An 18,653-nucleotide genomic window follows, 5' to 3' on the forward strand; every position below is an offset into this window, starting at 1 on the left:
ACGTCCTGCTGTAATTAACACGCCCTGCTGTAATTAACACGCCCTGCTGTAATTAACACGCCCTGCTGTAATTAACACGCCCTGCTGTAATTAACACGCCCTGCTGTAATTAACATGCCCTGCTGTAATTAACATGCCCTGCTGTAATTAACATGCCCTGCTGTAATTAACATGCCCTGCTGTAATTAACATGTCCTGCTGTAATTAACATGTCCTGCTGTAATTAACATGTCCTGCTGTAATTAACATGTCCTGCTGTAATTAACACGCCCTGCTGTAATTAACACGCCCTGCTGTAATTAATATGTCCTGCTGTAATTAACACGGGCCTAAAAGAGAAGTGCACAGCCACTTTAATTCACCTCCGCCAGCAGTTAGAAAATGTTTAATAAAAACATGATGAGACAGAAATAATCACTTTCCTTTCCCCCTCGTTCCATATACTGCTGACTGATGCTAAGGCTGGGGCTCTGCACGGAGTGGAGCTTAGAGGTTGTGTGTGTGTGTGTGTGTGTGTGTGTGTGTGTGTGTGTGTGTGTGTGTGTGTACGAGAGACAAAGTCGTAATAGCATACCAGTGTCTATTCTCCCACTCCGCACTGCAGGCTAAGTGGTGGGAAGGCGGAGTCTACTGTATGCTGGATAGTCTGATGTAGCAGAGAGGGTACTGTAGAATACCCAGGGGACAGCTGGCAGGACGTTGTCTGTTTCAGAATGGCATCCTTACTCCCTACATAGCCTATTACTTTTGATCATGGCTTGTATGGTAGCCATATTGGCTCTGGTCAAATGTAGTGCACTATGAAGGGTCCAAATGTAGTGCACTATGAAGGGTTCAAATGTACTGCACTATGAAGGGTTCTTATGTAGCGTATTATGACTGGTTCAAATGTAGTGCACTATGAATGGGTTGTATTACAGAATGAATAATAACCAGGGGTCGTATTACAGACTGAATAATAACCAGGGGTCGTGTTACAGACTGAATAATAACCAGGGGTCGTGTTACAGACTGAATAATAACCAGGGGTCGTGTTACAGACTGAATAATAACCAGGGGTCGTGTTACAGACTGAATAATAACCAGGGGTCGTGTTACAGACTGAATAATAACCAGGGGTCGTGTTACAGACTGAATAATAACCAGGGGTCGTGTTACAGACTGAATAATAACCAGGGGTCGTGTTACAGACTGAATAATAACCAGGGGTCGTGTTACAGACTGAATAATAACCAGGGGTCGTGTTTCAGACTGAATATTAACCAGGGGTCGTGTTACAGACTGAATATTAACCAGGGGTCGTGTTACAGACTGAATATTAACCAGGGGTCGTGTTACAGACTGAATATTAACCAGGGGTCGTGTTACAGACTGAATATTAACCAGGGGTCGTGTTACAGACTGAATATTAACCAGGGGTCGTGTTACAGACTGAATATTAACCAGGGGTCGTGTTACAGACTGAATAATAACCAGGGGTCGTGTTACAGACTGAATAATAACCAGGGGTCGTGTTACAGACTGAATATTAACCAGGGGTCGTGTTACAGACTGAATATTAACCAGGGGTCGTGTTACAGACTGAATAATAACCAGGGGTCGTGTTACAGACTGAATAATAACCAGGGGTCGTGTTACAGACTGAATAATAACCAGGGGTCGTGTTACAGACTGAATAATAACCAGGGGTCGTGTTACAGACTGAATAATAACCAGGGGTCGTGTTACAGACTGAATAATAACCAGGGGTCGTGTTACAGACTGAATAATAACCAGGGGTCGTGTTACAGACTGAATAATAACCAGGGGTCGTGTTACAGACTGAATAATAACCAGGGGTCGTGTTACAGACTGAATAATAACCAGGGGTCGTGTTACAGACTGAATAATAACCAGGGGTCGTGTTACAGACTGAATAATAACCAGGGGTCGTGTTACAGACTGAATAATAACCAGGGGTCGTGTTACAGACTGAATAATAACCAGGGGTCGTGTTACAGACTGAATAATAACCAGGGGTCGTGTTACAGACTGAATAATAACCAGGGGTCGTGTTACAGACTGAATAATAACCAGGGGTCGTGTTACAGACTGAATAATAACCAGGGGTCGTGTTACAGACTGAATAATAACCAGGGGTCGTGTTACAGACTGAATAATAACCAGGGGTCGTGTTACAGACTGAATAATAACCAGGGTCGTGTTACAGACTGAATAATAACCAGGGGTCGTGTTACAGACTGAATAATAACCAGGGGTCGTGTTACAGACTGAATAATAACCAGGGGTCGTGTTACAGACTGAATAATAACCAGGGGTCGTGTTACAGACTGAATAATAACCAGGGGTCGTGTTACAGACTGAATAATAACCAGGGGCCGTGTTACAGACTGAATAATAACCAGGGGCCGTGTTACAGAATGAATAATAACCAGGGGCCGTGTTACAGAATGAATAATAACCAGGGGTCGTGTTACAGAATGAATAATAACCAGGGGTCGTGTTACAGACTGAATAATAACCAGGGGTCGTGTTACAGACTGAATAATAACCAGGGGTCGTGTTACAGACTGAATAATAACCAGGGGTCGTGTTACAGACTGAATAATAACCAGGGGTTGTATTACAGACTGAATAATAACCAGGGGTAATATGTTCTGGAACCGGAGATCTAAAATGTTTTTGCTGGACCTCAGTCCTGCTTCAGTTGCACTTCTCCACTAGGATGAAATATATCTGCTCTGGTCATTGGATCACCAGATAGTTCAGACTGATGTGTAGGCTACCTCCGGTGTAGTTTTTTGGTTTGCTGTGTTAGCTGGTTTGGTTGTCTGTGTTAGCTGGTTTGGTTGTCTGTGTTAGCTGGTTTGGTTCGCTGTGTTAGCTGGTTTGGTTCGCTGTGCTAGCTGGTTTGGTTCGCTGTGATAGCTGGTTTGCTGTGTTAGCTGGTTTTCTTTGCTGTGTTAGCTGGTTTGGTTTGCTGTGTAAGCTGGTTTGGTTTGCTGTGTTAGCTGGTTTGGTTTGCTGTGCTAGCTGGTTTGCTGTGATAGCTGGTTTGCTGTGTTAGCTGGTTTTCTTTGCTGTGTTAGCTGGTTTGGTTTGCTGTGTAAGCTGGTTTGGTTTGCTGTGTTAGCTGGTTTGGTTCGCTGTGTTAGCTGGTTTGCTGTTATAGCTGGTTTGCTGTGTTAGCTGGTTTTCTTTGCTGTGTTAGCTGGTTTGGTTGTCTGCGTTAGCTGGTTTGATGTGTTAGCTGGTTTGGTTCGCTGTTCTAGCTGGTTTGGTTCGCTGTGTTAGCTGGTTCGCTGTGTTAGCTGGTTTGCTGTGTTAGCTGGTTTAGTTTGCTGTGTTAGCTGGTTTGTTGTGTTAGCTGGTTTGCTGTGTTAGCAGGTTTGTTATGTTAGCTGGTTTGCTGTGTTATCTGGTTTAGTTTGCTGTGTTAGCTGGTTTGCTGTGTTAGCTGGTTTGGTTAGATGTGTTAGCTGGTTTGCTGTGTTAGCTGGTTTAGTTTGCTGTGTTAGCTGGTTTGTTGTGTTAGCTGGTTTGCTGTGTTAGCAGGTTTGTTGTGTTAGCTGGTTTGCTGTGTTATCTGGGTTAGTTTGCTGTGTTAGCTGGTTTGCTGTGTTAGCTGGTTTGGTTTGCTGTGTTAGCTGCTTTGGTTCGCTGTGTTAGCTAGTTTGCTGTGATATGGTTTGCTGTGATAGCTGTTTTGCTGTGTTAGCTGGTTTTCTTTGCTGTGTTAGCTGGTTTGGTTGTCTGCGTTAGCTGGTTTGATATGCTAGCTGGTTTGGTTCGCTGTGTTAGCTGGTTTGGTCGCTGTGTTAGCTGGTTTGGTTCGCTGTGTTAGCTGGTTCGCTGTGTTAGCTTGTTTGGTTAGCTGTGTTAGCTGGTTTGCTGTGTTAGCTGGTTTAGTTTGCTGTGTTAGCTGATTTGTTGTGTTAGCTGGTTTCCTGTGTTAGCTGGTTTGGTTTGCTGTGTTAGCTGGTTTGCTGTGTTAGCTGGTTTAGTTTGCTGTGTTAGCTGGTTTGGTTTGCTGTGTTAGCTGGTTTGGTTTGCTGTGTTAGCTGGTTTGCTGTGTTAGCTGGTTTAGTTTGCTGTGTTAGCTGTGTTAGCTGGTTTAGTTTGCTGTGTTAGCTGGTTTGGTTTGCTGTGTTAGCTGGTTTGGTTTGCTGTGTTAGCTGGTTTGCTGTGTTAGCTGGTTTAGTTTGCTGTGTTAGCTGGTTTGTTGTGTTAGCTGGTTTGCTGTGTTAGCAGGTTTGTTGTGTTAGCTGGTTTGCTGTGTTATCTGGTTTAGTTTGCTGTGTTATCTGGTTTAGTTTGCTGTGTTAGCTGGTTTGCTGTGTTAGCTGGTTTGCTGTGTTAGCTGGTTTGCTGTGTTAGCTGGAGAGGGATGAGGTACAGAGGTAGTGTATTTGCCATGTTTGATGGGTCAGCATTGGGCACAGGAGGAATAGGCTTGTTTAAAAGGCCTGGCCTGGTCACTACAACACACTACTGGCCTGGTCACTACAACACACTACAACACACTACTGGCCTGGCCACTACAACACACTACAACACACTACTGGCCTGGCCACTACAACACACTACTGGCCTGGTCACTACAACACACTACTGGCCTGGTCACTACAACACACTACTGGCCTGGTCACTACAACACACTACTGGCCTGGTCACTACAACACACTACTGGCCTGGTCACTACAACACACTACTGGCCTGGTCACTACAACACACTACTGGCCTGGTCACTACAACACACTACAACACACTACTGGCCTGGTCACTACAAAACACTACTGGCCTGGTCACTACAACACACTACAACACACTACTGGCCTGGTCACTACAACACACATCCATATTATTCTACACAGAAGTAGCATTGACCAATCATGTTCCCATCGAAGTCAAGGCATTCCTTTCCATTCTAACTAAGTCTCCGTGCATGGATCCTTTTCTCTATGCACGGAGTTCCATTAGCTAAATCTACATAAATCTACATAAATTAGCAGTATTTTCCTGAGAGAAAAGACTTGTGGAAACGACTGTTTATTAATTAGGTTTAAAAGATACATCAGAGTTGATGTATTGACCATAAACATTTACCTTGTAGTCTGGTTGGCGAACACTACTGGAGCTTGAATCAATCCAAAGACTATTCACTTTGCTGCCACTTGGCCGTTTAGATTTCAGTTGGCCGTTTAGATTTCAGTTGGGCGTTTAGATTTCAGTCGGCCGTTTAGATTTCAGTCGGCCGTTTAGATTTCAGTCGGCCGTTTAGATTTCAGTCGGCCGTTTAGATTTCAGTCGGCCGTTTAGATTTCAGTCGGCCGTTTAGATTTCAGTCGGCCGTTTAGATTTCAGTCGGCCGTTTAGATTTCAGTCGGCCGTTTAGATTTCAGTCGGCCGTTTAGATTTCAGTCGGCCGTTTAGATTTCAGTCGGCCGTTTAGATTTCAGTTGGGCGTTTAGATTTCAGTCGGGCGTTTAGATTTCAGTTGGGCGTTTAGATTTCAGTTGGCCGTTTAGATTTCAGTTGGCCGTTTAGATTTCAGTTGGCCGTTTAGATTTCAGTTGGGCGTTTAGATTTCAGTCGGCCGTTTAGATTTCAGTCGGGCGTTTAGATTTCAGTCGGCCGTTTAGATTTCAGATGGCCGTTTAGATTTCAGATGGCCGTTTAGATTTCAGATGGCCGTTTAGATTTCAGATGGCCGTTTAGATTTCAGTTGGGCGTTGTTCTCTGTATATGAACCTCCAGATGAAGACTCACATAGCAGCCTATTTATTCATCACACCCACACAGAAATAAATCCATGTACTGATAAGCTACCAAGGCAGTTAAAAAAACATTTTTATTTTTTTTAAATGCACTTGTCTACAAAACATCTCTAACTCTACAGCAAACAGATGGTCGTACACCAACACTAAAAACACACACTAAACCAGGAAGTACTGGCAAAACCGAGACGTGCTCAGCCAGAGACATGCTAGAGTTAAAATGGAAAATGGTCCCCTTCGGACTGGGGAGCTAACTTTATGAAATGAGAAGGTAGTGTGGGGGGGGGGGGGGACACTATTCATTTCCTTCAAACATTCATTACAGGAAGCTTAAAAAAAAGATGAAGGGGGCTGGCAACCTATTCCATTTATAGTGCACTACTTTTGACTGGGACCCTAGACTTCATAGGGTGCTAATGGGGACGCAGGGACAAGATCTTTCAGCTGAGAGCAGCAGCAGAGAGGGAGGGAGGATGTGGCCCTAGCTGTCTGGAGGCAGGTGACCTTTGACCCCTGTCATGGAAGCAGGGCTTGAAACGATTGAAGAATGAGGATCTGAATATTTAGTGGTGGCTACCGCCCTACCGGCCCCCACTCCTGGGATACAGCCTGAGCTATAGACCTTCACATGACCAACAAAACCAGTTTGAGAGAGAGAGATGGAAGGGGACCATGGGACAACATCTTAAACTCATTCAACCTACAAGCACATTCAATAAAACAACAAAAAGGGTAGTAAACCAGGGAGCGTGAAACCTGGAACTTGCATTGAATCATGCTACTAGCTGGATGCTAACGTCAATGTATGGATGGATGATGAATCATGCTACTAGCTGGATGCTAACGGTCTATGTATGGATGGATGGTGAATCATGCTACTCGCTGGATGCTAACGGTCTATGAGAGAGAGAGAGAGAGAGAGATGGGTGGTGAATCATGCTAGGCGCTGGATGCTAACGGTCTATGTATGGATGGATGGTGAATCATGCTACTAGCTGGATGCTAACGTCTATGTATGGATGGATGGTGAATCATGCTACTAGCTGGATGCTAATGTCAATGTATGGATGGATGGTGAATCATGCTACTAGCTGGATGCTAACGGTCTATGAGAGAGAGAGAGAGATGGATGGTGAATCATGCTACTCGCTGGATGCTAACGGTCTATGAGAGAGAGATGGATGGTGAATCATGCTACTCGCTGGATGCTAACGGTCTATGAGAGAGAGAGATGGGTGGTGAATCATGCTAGGCGCTGGATGCTAACGGTCTATGAGAGAGAGAGATGGATGGTGAATCATGCTACTAGCTGGATGCCACAGGTCTATGTATGGATGGATGGTGAATCATGCTACTAGCTGGATGCTAACGGTCTATGAGAGAGAGAGAGAGATGGATGGTGAATCGTGCTACTAGCTGGATGCCACAGGTCTATATATGGATGGATGGTGAATCATGCTACTAGCTGGATGCTAACGGTCTATGTATGGATGGATGGTGAATCATGCTACTAGCTACAGGTAGTAGCAGTAGTATTTTATAATTTTTATTTTACCTTTATTTAACTAGGCAAGTCAGTTAAGAACAAATTCTTATTTTCAATGACGGCCTAGGAACAGTGGATTAACTTGTCAGCTCGGGGGTTTGAACATGCAACCTTCCGGTTACTAGTCCAACGCTCTTACCACTAGGCTACCCTGCCGCCGCAGCAGTAGTAGCAGCAGCAGTAGCAGTAGTAGCAGTAGCAGCAGTAGCAGTAGTAGCAGTAGTAGCAGCAGTAGCAGTAGTAGCAGTAGTAGCAGCAGTAGCAGTAGTAGTAGCAGCAGTAGTAGCAGTAGCAGCAGTAGCAGTAGCAGCAGCAGTAGTAGCAGTAGTAGCAGCAGTAGCAGTAGCAGCAGTAGCAGTAGCAGTAGCAGTAGCAGCGGTAGTAGCTGGCAGCAGTAGCAGCAGCAGTAGCAGCAGCTAGTAGCAGTAGCTGTAGCAGCCGCTAGCAGCAGCTAGCGTGCCGCTGCTGCCGCAGCTGTGCCGTAGCAGCAGCGGTGCTAGCAGCAGCAGTAGCAGCAGTAGTAGCAGCAGTAGTAGCAGCAGTAGCAGCGGTAGCGTAGTAGCAGTGGTAGCAGCAGTAGCAGTGGTGGCGGCTAGTAGCAGCAGTAGCAGCAGCAGTAGCAGCAGTAGTAGCAGCAGTAGCGCAGTAGCAGTAGTAGCGTAGCAGCAGTAGCAGTAGCAGCGGTAGCAGCAGTAGCAGTAGTGCAGTAGTAGCAGCAGTAGCGCAGTAGCGCAGTAGCGTAGCGCAGCAGTAGCAGCAGTAGCAGTAGTAGTAGCAGTGGCAGTAGTAGTAGCAGTAGTAGCAGCAGTAGCAGTAGCAGTAGTAGTAGCAGCAGTAGCAGTGCAGTGTAGCAGCAGTAGCAGTAGTAAGCAGCAGCAGTAGCAGTAGCAGTGCAGCGTAGCAGTAGTAGCAGCAGCAGTAGCAGCGGTGCAGCAGCAGTAGCAACAGTAGTAGCAGCAGTAGCAGCAGCAGCAGCAGCAGCTGGTGGCCGCAAGCAGTGTAGCCGCTGTGGCTGCTGCAGCAGTAGTAGCAGTAGTAGCAGCAGTAGTAGCAGCAGTAGCAGTAGCAGTAGCATGCCCCCAGCTCTGTCCACATTCCCACAGCTCTGCCCCCGCCCAACTCTAGTTTTTTTTGCAGCCCCTCGCACTTTGCCAGTACTTCTATGCAGCCTGGTCCTCTGAGTCTAATGGATTCAGCCATTTGCCCCACAGTCCTCCACACTCAACCACAGATCCTCCAGCCCCATAACCCCTCACCATGTCTGGTCTCCTATGCAGCCTTGTCCTCTGAGTCTCTGCTGGATTCGGAAGCCCTCGCCATCCTGTCTACCATCAGTGCATCCTCCAGACACCTGCGGGCCTGGATCACCTTCTGTTCCTGCTCCCTGTGAACACACAGAGGGGACTGGGTTAGGGATGAACACACAGAGAGAACTGGGTTAGAGATGAACACACAGAGCGAGGACTGGGTTCGGGATGAACACACAGAGGGGACTGGGTTAGAGATGAACACACAGAGCGAGGACTGGGTTAGAGATGAACACACAGAGCGAGGACTGGGTTCGGGATGAACACACAGAGGGGACTGGGTTCGGGATGAACACACAGAGGGGACTGGGTTAGGGATGTATGACTACTGTGTGCCTGCATGTCCTCTCCACCCTCAGATAGCAGTACCCCAACAAATGGCAATTCTTCTGCTGCTATTGTTTTTTATTATCAGATAACGAAACGAGATCAAGCAGATCTAATAATGGGATTATGTTAATTTTACTGGATTAGAACGCAGGGGAGTGAATCAAATCCTATTTCTCCTCACAGCGAAAGATGGAATGTATGTGGTGATGTCACAGTCTTGTTCTGTGAGATGCTGTGTCGTTTGTCGTTCTATGTGGTGATGTCACAGTCTTGTTCTGAGGGATGCTGTGTCGTTTGTCGTTCTATGTGGTGATGTCACAGTCTTGTTCTGAGGGATGCTGTGTTCTATGTGGTGATGTCACAGTCTTGTTCTGTGGGATGCTGTGTCGTTTGTCGTTCTATGTGGTGACAAGAGGGATGAGGGAGGAGAAAAGAAGAAGTGATCCATTACACTCCTCTTATAACCCAGAGAGAGCTTGTCATCTGAGCTTTAATGCGTCTCCCAGTCGATAAGCCTGAATGCACTGGGACAGGCAGAGTAGAGAGAGAGAGGATGACACACACACACACACAGACACACAGACACACACACACACACACACACACACACACACACACACACACACACACACACACAAACACACACTTCAGATGGTTCGGCTGTCAGTTGTGCCATGCATGTGTATACACTGCCCTCTAGAGGCTGAACTGAAGACTGCACTCTCAAGAGTTCTCAACAGCATATGTTTAGTTTGTTTTTATTTCACCTTTATTTAACCAGGTCGGACAGTTGAGAACAAGCTCTCATTTACAACTGCGACCTGGCCAGGATAAAGCAAAACAGTGTGACAGAAACAACAGTTACACATGGAATAAACAAGCGTACAGTCAATAACACAACAGAAAAAAAAGAAAGTCTATATACAGTGTGTGCAAATGGCAATGAGGAGGTAAGGCAATACAAAATAGGCCACAATAGTGAAGCAATTACAATTTATCAAATTAACACTGAGGGAGTAGTGCACTATGTGGGGAGTAGGCTGCCACTTTGGACGCATTGGAAAAGGCATTATACTGCATCAGCCAGTTCTGAGGGATGCTGTGTTCTATGTGGTGATGTCACAGTCTTGTTCTGAGGGATTCTGTGTCGTTCTATGTGGTGATGTCACAGTCTTGTTCTGTGAGATGCTGTGTTGTTCTATGTGGTGATGTCACAGTCTTGTTCTGTGAGATGGCTGTGTTGTTCTATGTGGTGATGTCACAGTCTTGTTCTGTGATGCTGTGTTGTTCTATGTGGTGATGTCACAGTCTTGTTCTGAGGATGCTGTGTCGTTCTATGTGGTGATGTCACAGTCTTGTTCTGAGGGATTCTGTGTCACAGTCTTGTTCTGAGGGGATCTATGTGGTGATGTCACAGTCTTGTTCTGAGGGATGCTGTGTCGTTCTATGTGGTGATGTCACAGTCTTGTTCTGAGGGATGCTGTGTCGTTCTATGTGGTGATGTCACAGTCTTGTTCTGAGGGATGCTGTGTCATTTCAACTCAGTTTATCAGAATTTCTGACATTTAATCCTAGTAAAAAATTCCCTGTTTTAGGTCAGATAGGATTATCACTTTATTTTAAGAATGTGAAATGTCAGAATAATAGTAGAGAGAATGATTTATTTCAGCTTTTATTTCTTTGATCACATTCCCAGTGGGTCAGAAGTTTACATACACTCAATTAGTATTCGGTAGCATTGCCTTTAAATTGTTTAACTTGGGTCAAACGTTTCGGGTAGCCTTTCACAAGCTTCCCACAATAAATTGAGTGAATTTTGGCCCATACCTCCTGACAGGGCTGGTGTAACAGAGTCAGGTTTGTAGGCCTCCTTGCTCGCACAAGCTTTTTCAGTTCTGCCCACACATTTTCTATGGGATTGAGGTCAGGGCTTTGTGAGGGCCACTCCTTGACTTTGTTTTCCTTAAGCCATTTTGCCACAACTTTGGAAGTATGCTTGGGGTCATTGTCCATTTGGAAGACCCATTTGCGACCAAGCTTTAACTTCCTGACTGATGTCTTGAGATGTTGCTTCAATATATCCACATAATTTTCCATGCCATCTATTTTGTGAAGTGCACCAGTCCCTCCTGCAGCAAAGCACCCCCACAACATGATGCTGCCCCCACCCCCGTGCTTCACAGTTGGGATGGTGTTCTTCGGCTTGCAAGCCTCCCCCTTTTTCCTCCAAACATACCGACGGTCATTATGACCAAACAGTTCTATTTTTGTTTCATCAGACCAGAGGACATTTCTCCAAAAAGTATGGTCTTTGTCCCCATGTGCAGTTGCAAACCGTAGTCTGCCTTTTTTTAATGGGGCGGCAGGGTAGCCTAGTGGTTAGAGCGTGTGACTAGTAACCGGAAGGTTTCGAGTTCAAACCCCCGAGCTGACAAGGTACAAATCTGTCGTTCTGCCACTGAACAAAAGCAGAAAAATACTGTGTTTTTGCTCAAGAATGTTCTCATGCCGCTGCTGCTGCCATTTCAAACGTGGAAACATTCCTAACACAATGTCTGCAGTGATGTGCATACCTATATAACGTATGTAGAGGACGTAATGAACACAGCATTCCTAACCTAGTGCACAATGTCTGCAGTGATGTGCATACCTATATAACGTAGGTAGAGGACGTAATGAACACAGCATTCCTAACCTAGTGCACAATGTCTGCAGTGATGTGCATACCTATATAACGTAGGTAGAGGACGTAATGAACACAGCATTCCTAACAATGTCTGCAGTGATGTGCATACCTATATAACGTAGGTAGAGGACGTAATGAACACAGCATTCCTAACCTAGTGCACAATGTCTGCAGTGATGTGCATACCTATATAACGTAGGTAGAGGACGTAATGAACACAGCATTCCTAACCTAGTGCACAATGTCTGCAGTGATGTGCATACCTATATAACGTAGGTAGAGGACGTAATGAACACAGCATTCCTAACCTAGTGCACAATGTCTGCAGTGATGTGCATACCTATATAACGTAGGTAGAGGACGTAATGAACACAGCATTTCTAACCTAGTACACAATGTCTGCAGTGATGTGCATATCGATATAACGTAGGTAGAGGACGTAATGAACACAGTGATTCCTAACCTAGTACACAATGTCTGCAGTGATGTGCATACCTATATAACGTAGGTAGAGGACGTAATGAACACAGCATTCCTAACACAATGTCTGCAGTGATGTGCATATCTATATAACGTAGGTAGAGGACGTAATGAACACAGCATTCCTAACACAATGTCTGCAGTGATGTGCATACCTATATAACGTAGGTAGAGGACGTAATGAACACAGCATTCCTAACACAATGTCTGCAGTGATGTGCATACCTATATAACGTAGGTAGAGGACGTAATGAACACAGCATTCCTAACCTAGTGCACAATGTCTGCAGTGATCAAGCAGTCAACAAGTCCAGCAGTCATTTGAAAGAGGTGAGACAACTAATGGAATTCATTGCCCTTGACAATCAACCGTTCTCTGTCGTGGATGATGTTGGCTTTTGCCGACTAACCTCGAGCCCCGGTACACACTGTCTGCAGTGATGTGCATACACAGTAACTATACACAGAAAACGATATCGGTATCGAGTCATATCGGTGCATCCCTAATGAAAACAGGAAGTCATTAGTTTGAATCATGCTCCTAACATCAAATGTTCAACTGTGCAACATACTATGTATTAGCCATTATCATCACTGCTTCATACAGTCAATGGTTAAAGGACGTTTATGAAAGTCCTTAAGAGTTCATTTTCCCCTAACACAATAGTTCTGCAGGAGATGTACTGTTCACCTTTAACACTGCAGTGGACTAAATCACACGGAAGTGTTTCTTGGTAGTCTTAAACAAATCTACTTTGAAACACAACGTACACCTCCAACACATGGTTATGGGCATAGCGTAATAAAACTCAGCTGCCGAGGCTACTGTTACCTCTGGGGAGTCCTGAAAACACAGCGTACACCTCCAACACATGGTTATGGGCTTAGCAATGTCTGCAGGCTACTGACCTCTGGGGAGTCCTGAGGAAACACAACGTACACCTCCAACACATGGTTATGGGCTTAGCGTAATAAAACTCAGCTGCCGAGGCTACTGTTACCTCTGGGGAGTCCTGAGGAAACACAACGTACACCTCCAACACATGGTTATGGGCTTAGCGTAATAAAACTCAGCTGCCGAGGCTACTGTTACCTCTGGGGAGTCCTGAGGAAACACAGCATTCACCTCCAACACATGGTTATGGGCTTAGCGTAATAAAACTCAGCTGCCGAGTACTGTTACCTCTGGGGAGTCCTGAGGAAACACAACGTACACCTCCAACACATGGTTATGGGCTTAGCGTAATAAAACTCAGCTGCCGAGGCTACTGTTACCTCTGGGGAGTCCTGAGGAAACACAACGCACCTCCAACACATGGTTATGGGCTTAGCGTAATAAAACTCAGCTGCCGAGGCTACTGTTACCTCTGGGGAGTCCTGAGGAAGTCAACAACCTCCAACACATGTTATGGGCTTAGAAAAAACTCAGCTGCCGAGGCTACTTTACAGTCCTGAGAAACAACACCTCCAACAATGGGCTTATAATGGAATTGCATTGCCTCTTGACAACCTCAACACATGGTTATGGGCTTAGCGTAATAAAACTCAGCTGGATGACTGTTACCTCTGGGGAGTCCTGAGGAAACACAACGTACACCTCCAACACATGGTTATGGGCTTAGCGTAATAAAACTCAGCTGCCGAGGCTACTGTTACCTCTGGGGAGTCCTGAGGAAACACAACGACTGGTACACCTCCAACACATGGTTATGGGCTTAGCGTAATAAAACTCAGCTGCCGAGGCTACTGTTACCTCTGGGGAGTCCTGAGGAAACACAACGTAACCTCCAACACATGGTTATGGGCAGCGTAAAAAACTCAGCTGCCGAGGCTACTGTTACCTCTGGGGAGTCCTGACAAAACAACGTGGTTATGGGCTTAGCGTAATCTCAGCTGTACTGTTACATCCTGAGGAAACACAACGTAACCTCCAACACATGGTTATGGGCTAGCGGTGCCATTTTGGGGAAAAACAGGAAGTCACTCCAACACATGGTTATGGGCTAGTTTCAGCTGCCGAACTGTTACCTCTGGGGATCCTGAGGAAACACAACGTCACCTCCAACACATGGTTATGGGCTTACAATAAAACTCAGCTGCCGAGGCTACTGTTACCTCTGGGGAGTCCTGAGCCATTACCTCATCACATGGTTATGGGCTTCATACAGTCAACCTGGGGAGTCCTAAAACACAACGTTTTTTTATTGAAAAACTCCTTAAGGCTACTGTTCCTTTTGAGGAAACACAACGTACACCTCCAACACATGGTTATGGAGGAGACAAAATCAGCTGTACTGTTACCTCTGGGGAGTCCTGAAAACACTGTACACCTCCAACACATGGTTATGGGCTTAGCGTAAAAAACTCACTGGAGGCTACTGTTACCTCTGGGGAGTCCTGAGGAAACACAACGTACACCTCCAACACATGGTTATGGGCTTAGCGTAATAAAACTCAGCTGCCGAGGCTACTGTTACCTCTGGGGAGTCCTGAGGAAACACAACGTACACCTCCAACACATGGTTATGGGCTTAGCGTAATAAAACTCAGCTGCCGAGGCTACTGTTACCTCTGGGGAGTCCTGAGGAAACACAACGTACACCTCCAACACATGGTTATGGGCTTAGCGTAATAAAACTCAGCTGCCGAGGCTACTGTTACCTCTGGGGAGTCCTGAGGAAACACAACGTACACCTCCAACACATGGTTATGGGCTTAGCGTAATAAAACTCAGCTGCCGAGGCTACTGTTACCTCTGGGGAGTCCTGAGGAAACACAACGTACACCTCCAACACATGGTTATGGGCTTAGCGTAATAAAACTCAGCTGCCGAGGCTACTGTTACCTCTGGGGAGTCCTGAGGAAACACAACGTACACCTCCAACACATGGTTATGGGCTTAGCGTAATAAAACTCAGCTGCCGAGGCTACTGTTACCTCTGGGGAGTCCTGAGGAAACACAACGTACACCTCCAACACATGGTTATGGGCTTAGCGTAATAAAACTCAGCTGCCGAGGCTACTGTTACCTCTGGGGAGTCCTGAGGAAACACAACGTACACCTCCAACACATGGTTATGGGCTTAGCGTAATAAAACTCAGCTGCCGAGGCTACTGTTACCTCTGGGGAGTCCTGAGGAAACACAACGTACACCTCCAACACATGGTTATGGGCTTAGCGTAATAAAACTCAGCTGCCGAGGCTACTGTTACCTCTGGGGAGTCCTGAGGAAACACAACGTACACCTCCAACACATGGTTATGGGCTTAGCGTAATAAAACTCAGCTGCCGAGGCTACTGTTACCTCTGGGGAGTCCTGAGGAAACACAACGTACACCTCCAACACATGGTTATGGGCTTAGCGTAATAAAACTCAGCTGCCGAGGCTACTGTTACCTCTGGGGAGTCCTGAGGAAACACAACGTACACCTCCAACACATGGTTATGGGCTTAGCGTAATAAAACTCAGCTGCCGAGGCTACTGTTACCTCTGGGGAGTCCTGAGGAAACACAACGTACACCTCCAACACATGGTTATGGGCTTAGCGTAATAAAACTCAGCTGCCGAGGCTACTGTTACCTCTGGGGAGTCCTGAGGAAACACAACGTACACCTCCAACACATGGTTATGGGCTTAGCGTAATAAAACTCAGCTGCCGAGGCTACTGTTACCTCTGGGGAGTCCTGAGGAAACACAACGTACACCTCCAACACATGGTTATGGGCTTAGCGTAATAAAACTCAGCTGCCGAGGCTACTGTTACCTCTGGGGAGTCCTGAGGAAACACAACGTACACCTCCAACACATGGTTATGGGCTTAGCGTAATAAAACTCAGCTGCCGAGGCTACTGTTACCTCTGGGGAGTCCTGAGGAAACACAACGTACACCTCCAACACATGGTTATGGGCTTAGCGTAATAAAACTCAGCTGCCGAGGCTACTGTTACCTCTGGGGAGTCTGAGGAAACACAACGTACACCTCCAACACATGGTTATGGGCTTAGCGTAATAAAACTCAGCTGCGATTTATACGGACTGTTACCTCTGGGAGTCATGAGGTCAACGACAACGTATTGTTGAGAACATAATACTGTATACTTGACATATCAAAGATACAGGTGGGATCTACAGGTCACTGACAAAATAAAGGAAACACTTCAGTAAATGAAGGATACAGAGTATATTGAAAGCAGTTGCTTCCACACAGGTGTGGTTCCTGAGCTAATTAAGCAATTAACTTCCAATCATGATTAGGGTCATGTATAAAAATGTCCAGTTGTCCCTTATTTAGGCTACCATGGCTAGAAGAAGACATCACAGTGACTTTGAAAGAGGAGTGTCAAAGGAGCACAGGGGATCTATAGGGAACACAGGGGGTCTATAGGGAACACAGGTGGTTTATAGGGAACACAAGGGGTCTATAGGGAGCACTGGGGGTCTATAGGGAACACTGGGGATCTATAGGGAGCACTGGGGATCTATAGGGAGCACTGGGGATCTATAGGGAACACTGGGGATCTATAGGGAGCACTGGGGATCTATAGGGAAACAGGGGTCTATAGGGAGCACTGGGGATCTATAGGGAACACTGGGGATCTATATGGAGCACAGGGGGTCTATAGGGAACACAGGTGGTCTATAGGAACACAGGGGGTCAACACACTATATGGAACACAGGGGGTCTATAGGGAACACTGGGGTCTATAGGGAACACAGGGGTCTATAGGCAAAACATGGGGGATCTAAGGAAACACTGGGGATCTATAGGGAGCACAGGGGATCTATAGGGAGCACTGGGGATCTATAGGGAGCACTGGGGATCTATAGGGAGCACTGGGGATCTATAGGGAGCACTGGGGATCTATAGGGAGCACTGGGGATCTATAGGGAGCACAGGGGGTCTATATGGAGCACAGGGGGTCTATAGGGAACACTGGGGGTCTATAGGCAACACAGGGGATCTATAGGCAACACAGGGGATCTATAGGGAACACTGGGGGTCTATAGGGAGCACAGGGGGTCTATAGGGAGCACTGGGGATCTATAGGGAGCACAAGGGGTCTATAGGCAACACAGGGGATCTATAGGGAACACAGGGGTCTATAGGGAACACTGGGGATCTATAGGGAGCACTGGGGATCTGGGATGGGGATCTATATGGAGCACTGGGGATCTATAGGGAACACTGGGGATCTATAGGGAGCACTGGGGATCTATAGGGAACACAGGTGGTCTATAGGCAACACAGGGGATCTATAGGGAGCACAGGGGGTCTATAGGGAGCACAAGGGGTCTATAGGGAGCACAGGGGATATATAGGGACAGGGGATATATAGGGACCACAGGATATACAGTGCCTTGGAGTATTCGGCCCCCTTGAACTTTGCGACCTTTTGCCACATTTCAGGCTTCAAACATAAAGATATAAAACTGTATTTTTTTGTGAAGAATCAACAACAAGTGGGACACAATCATGAAGTGGAACAACATTTTTGGGATATTTGAAACTTTTTTAACAAATCAAAAACTGAAAAATTGGGCGTGCAAAATTATTCAGCCCCTTTAAGTTAATACTTTGTAGCGCCACCTTTTGCTGCGATTATGTCTTTGTTTTGCACATCGAGAGACTGTTTTTTTCCCATTCCTCCTTGCAAAACAGCTCGAGCTCAGTGAGGTTGGATGGAGAGCATTTGTGAACAGCAGTTTTCAGTTCTTTCCACAGATTATCGATTGGATTCAGGTCTGGACTTTGACTTGGCCATTCTAACACCTGGATATGTGTCACGCCATGGTCGAAATATATTATCTTTATTCTTCATTTATTCGGTCAGGCCAGGGTGTGACATGGGTTATTGTGGTGTGTTTTTGTCTTGGGGTTTTGTGGGATGTCTAGCGTTAGTCTATGGCTGCCTGAGGCGGTTCTCAATCAGAGTCAGGTGATTATCGTTGTCTCTGATTGGGAACCATATTCAGGCAGCCATATTCTTTGTGTGTTTCGTGGGTGATTGTCCTTAGTGTCCTTGTTCCTGTATCTGTGTTAGTTTACACTAGTATAGGCTGTTTCGGTTTTTGTTACTTCTTTTGTTTTGTAGTATTTGTATTGATTCGTGTTTACGTTTGTTCATTAAACATGTCAACCCTCATTTTATATTGCATGAAAACCTTTACAATATGTTTATTTTTGAACCATTCTATTGTAATTTTGCTTTATGTTTTGGATCATTTTCTTGTTGGAAGACAAATCTCCGTCCCAGTCTCAGGTCTTTTGCAACTTGTTGCTGATGTTACATGTATTTGCTAACAAGTTACAAAAGATCTCCGATTGTAAATATTTTGTCAAAAGATATGGCTACCGGTAATGTTAGTTGTTGAGCTAGCTAACTTAGATAGCTAACTAGCTAACTTAGTTAGCTACCTTAGTTAGCTAGCAAACAGACACGTATTTTGATTAGCTACACGACAATATCACAGCTCACTGCATGTCAACCAGTCCCTCCAGGATTTTGTGGGGATTGTTTGTGAAAT

The 18,653-nt window shown here is 45.8% G+C and overlaps 1 protein-coding gene across 1 annotated transcript in view; it reads right to left on the bottom strand.

Moving 5' to 3' along the window:
* LOC135536588 (methyl-CpG-binding domain protein 2-like) overlaps nt 1–18,653 on the bottom strand; it is a 71,498-nt gene that overhangs the window by 19,758 nt on the left and 33,087 nt on the right. Inside the window, exon 5 of the mRNA XM_064962879.1 lies at nt 8,580–8,707. Within this exon, the coding sequence (XP_064818951.1) occupies nt 8,593–8,707 (115 nt within the window). The 3' untranslated portion in view covers nt 8,580–8,592. The remainder of the gene's footprint in view (nt 1–8,579; nt 8,708–18,653) is intronic.

Source organism: Oncorhynchus masou, unplaced genomic scaffold (genome assembly GCF_036934945.1).
Source record: "Oncorhynchus masou masou isolate Uvic2021 unplaced genomic scaffold, UVic_Omas_1.1 unplaced_scaffold_641, whole genome shotgun sequence".
Classification (NCBI taxonomy): Eukaryota; Metazoa; Chordata; class Actinopteri; order Salmoniformes; family Salmonidae; genus Oncorhynchus; species Oncorhynchus masou.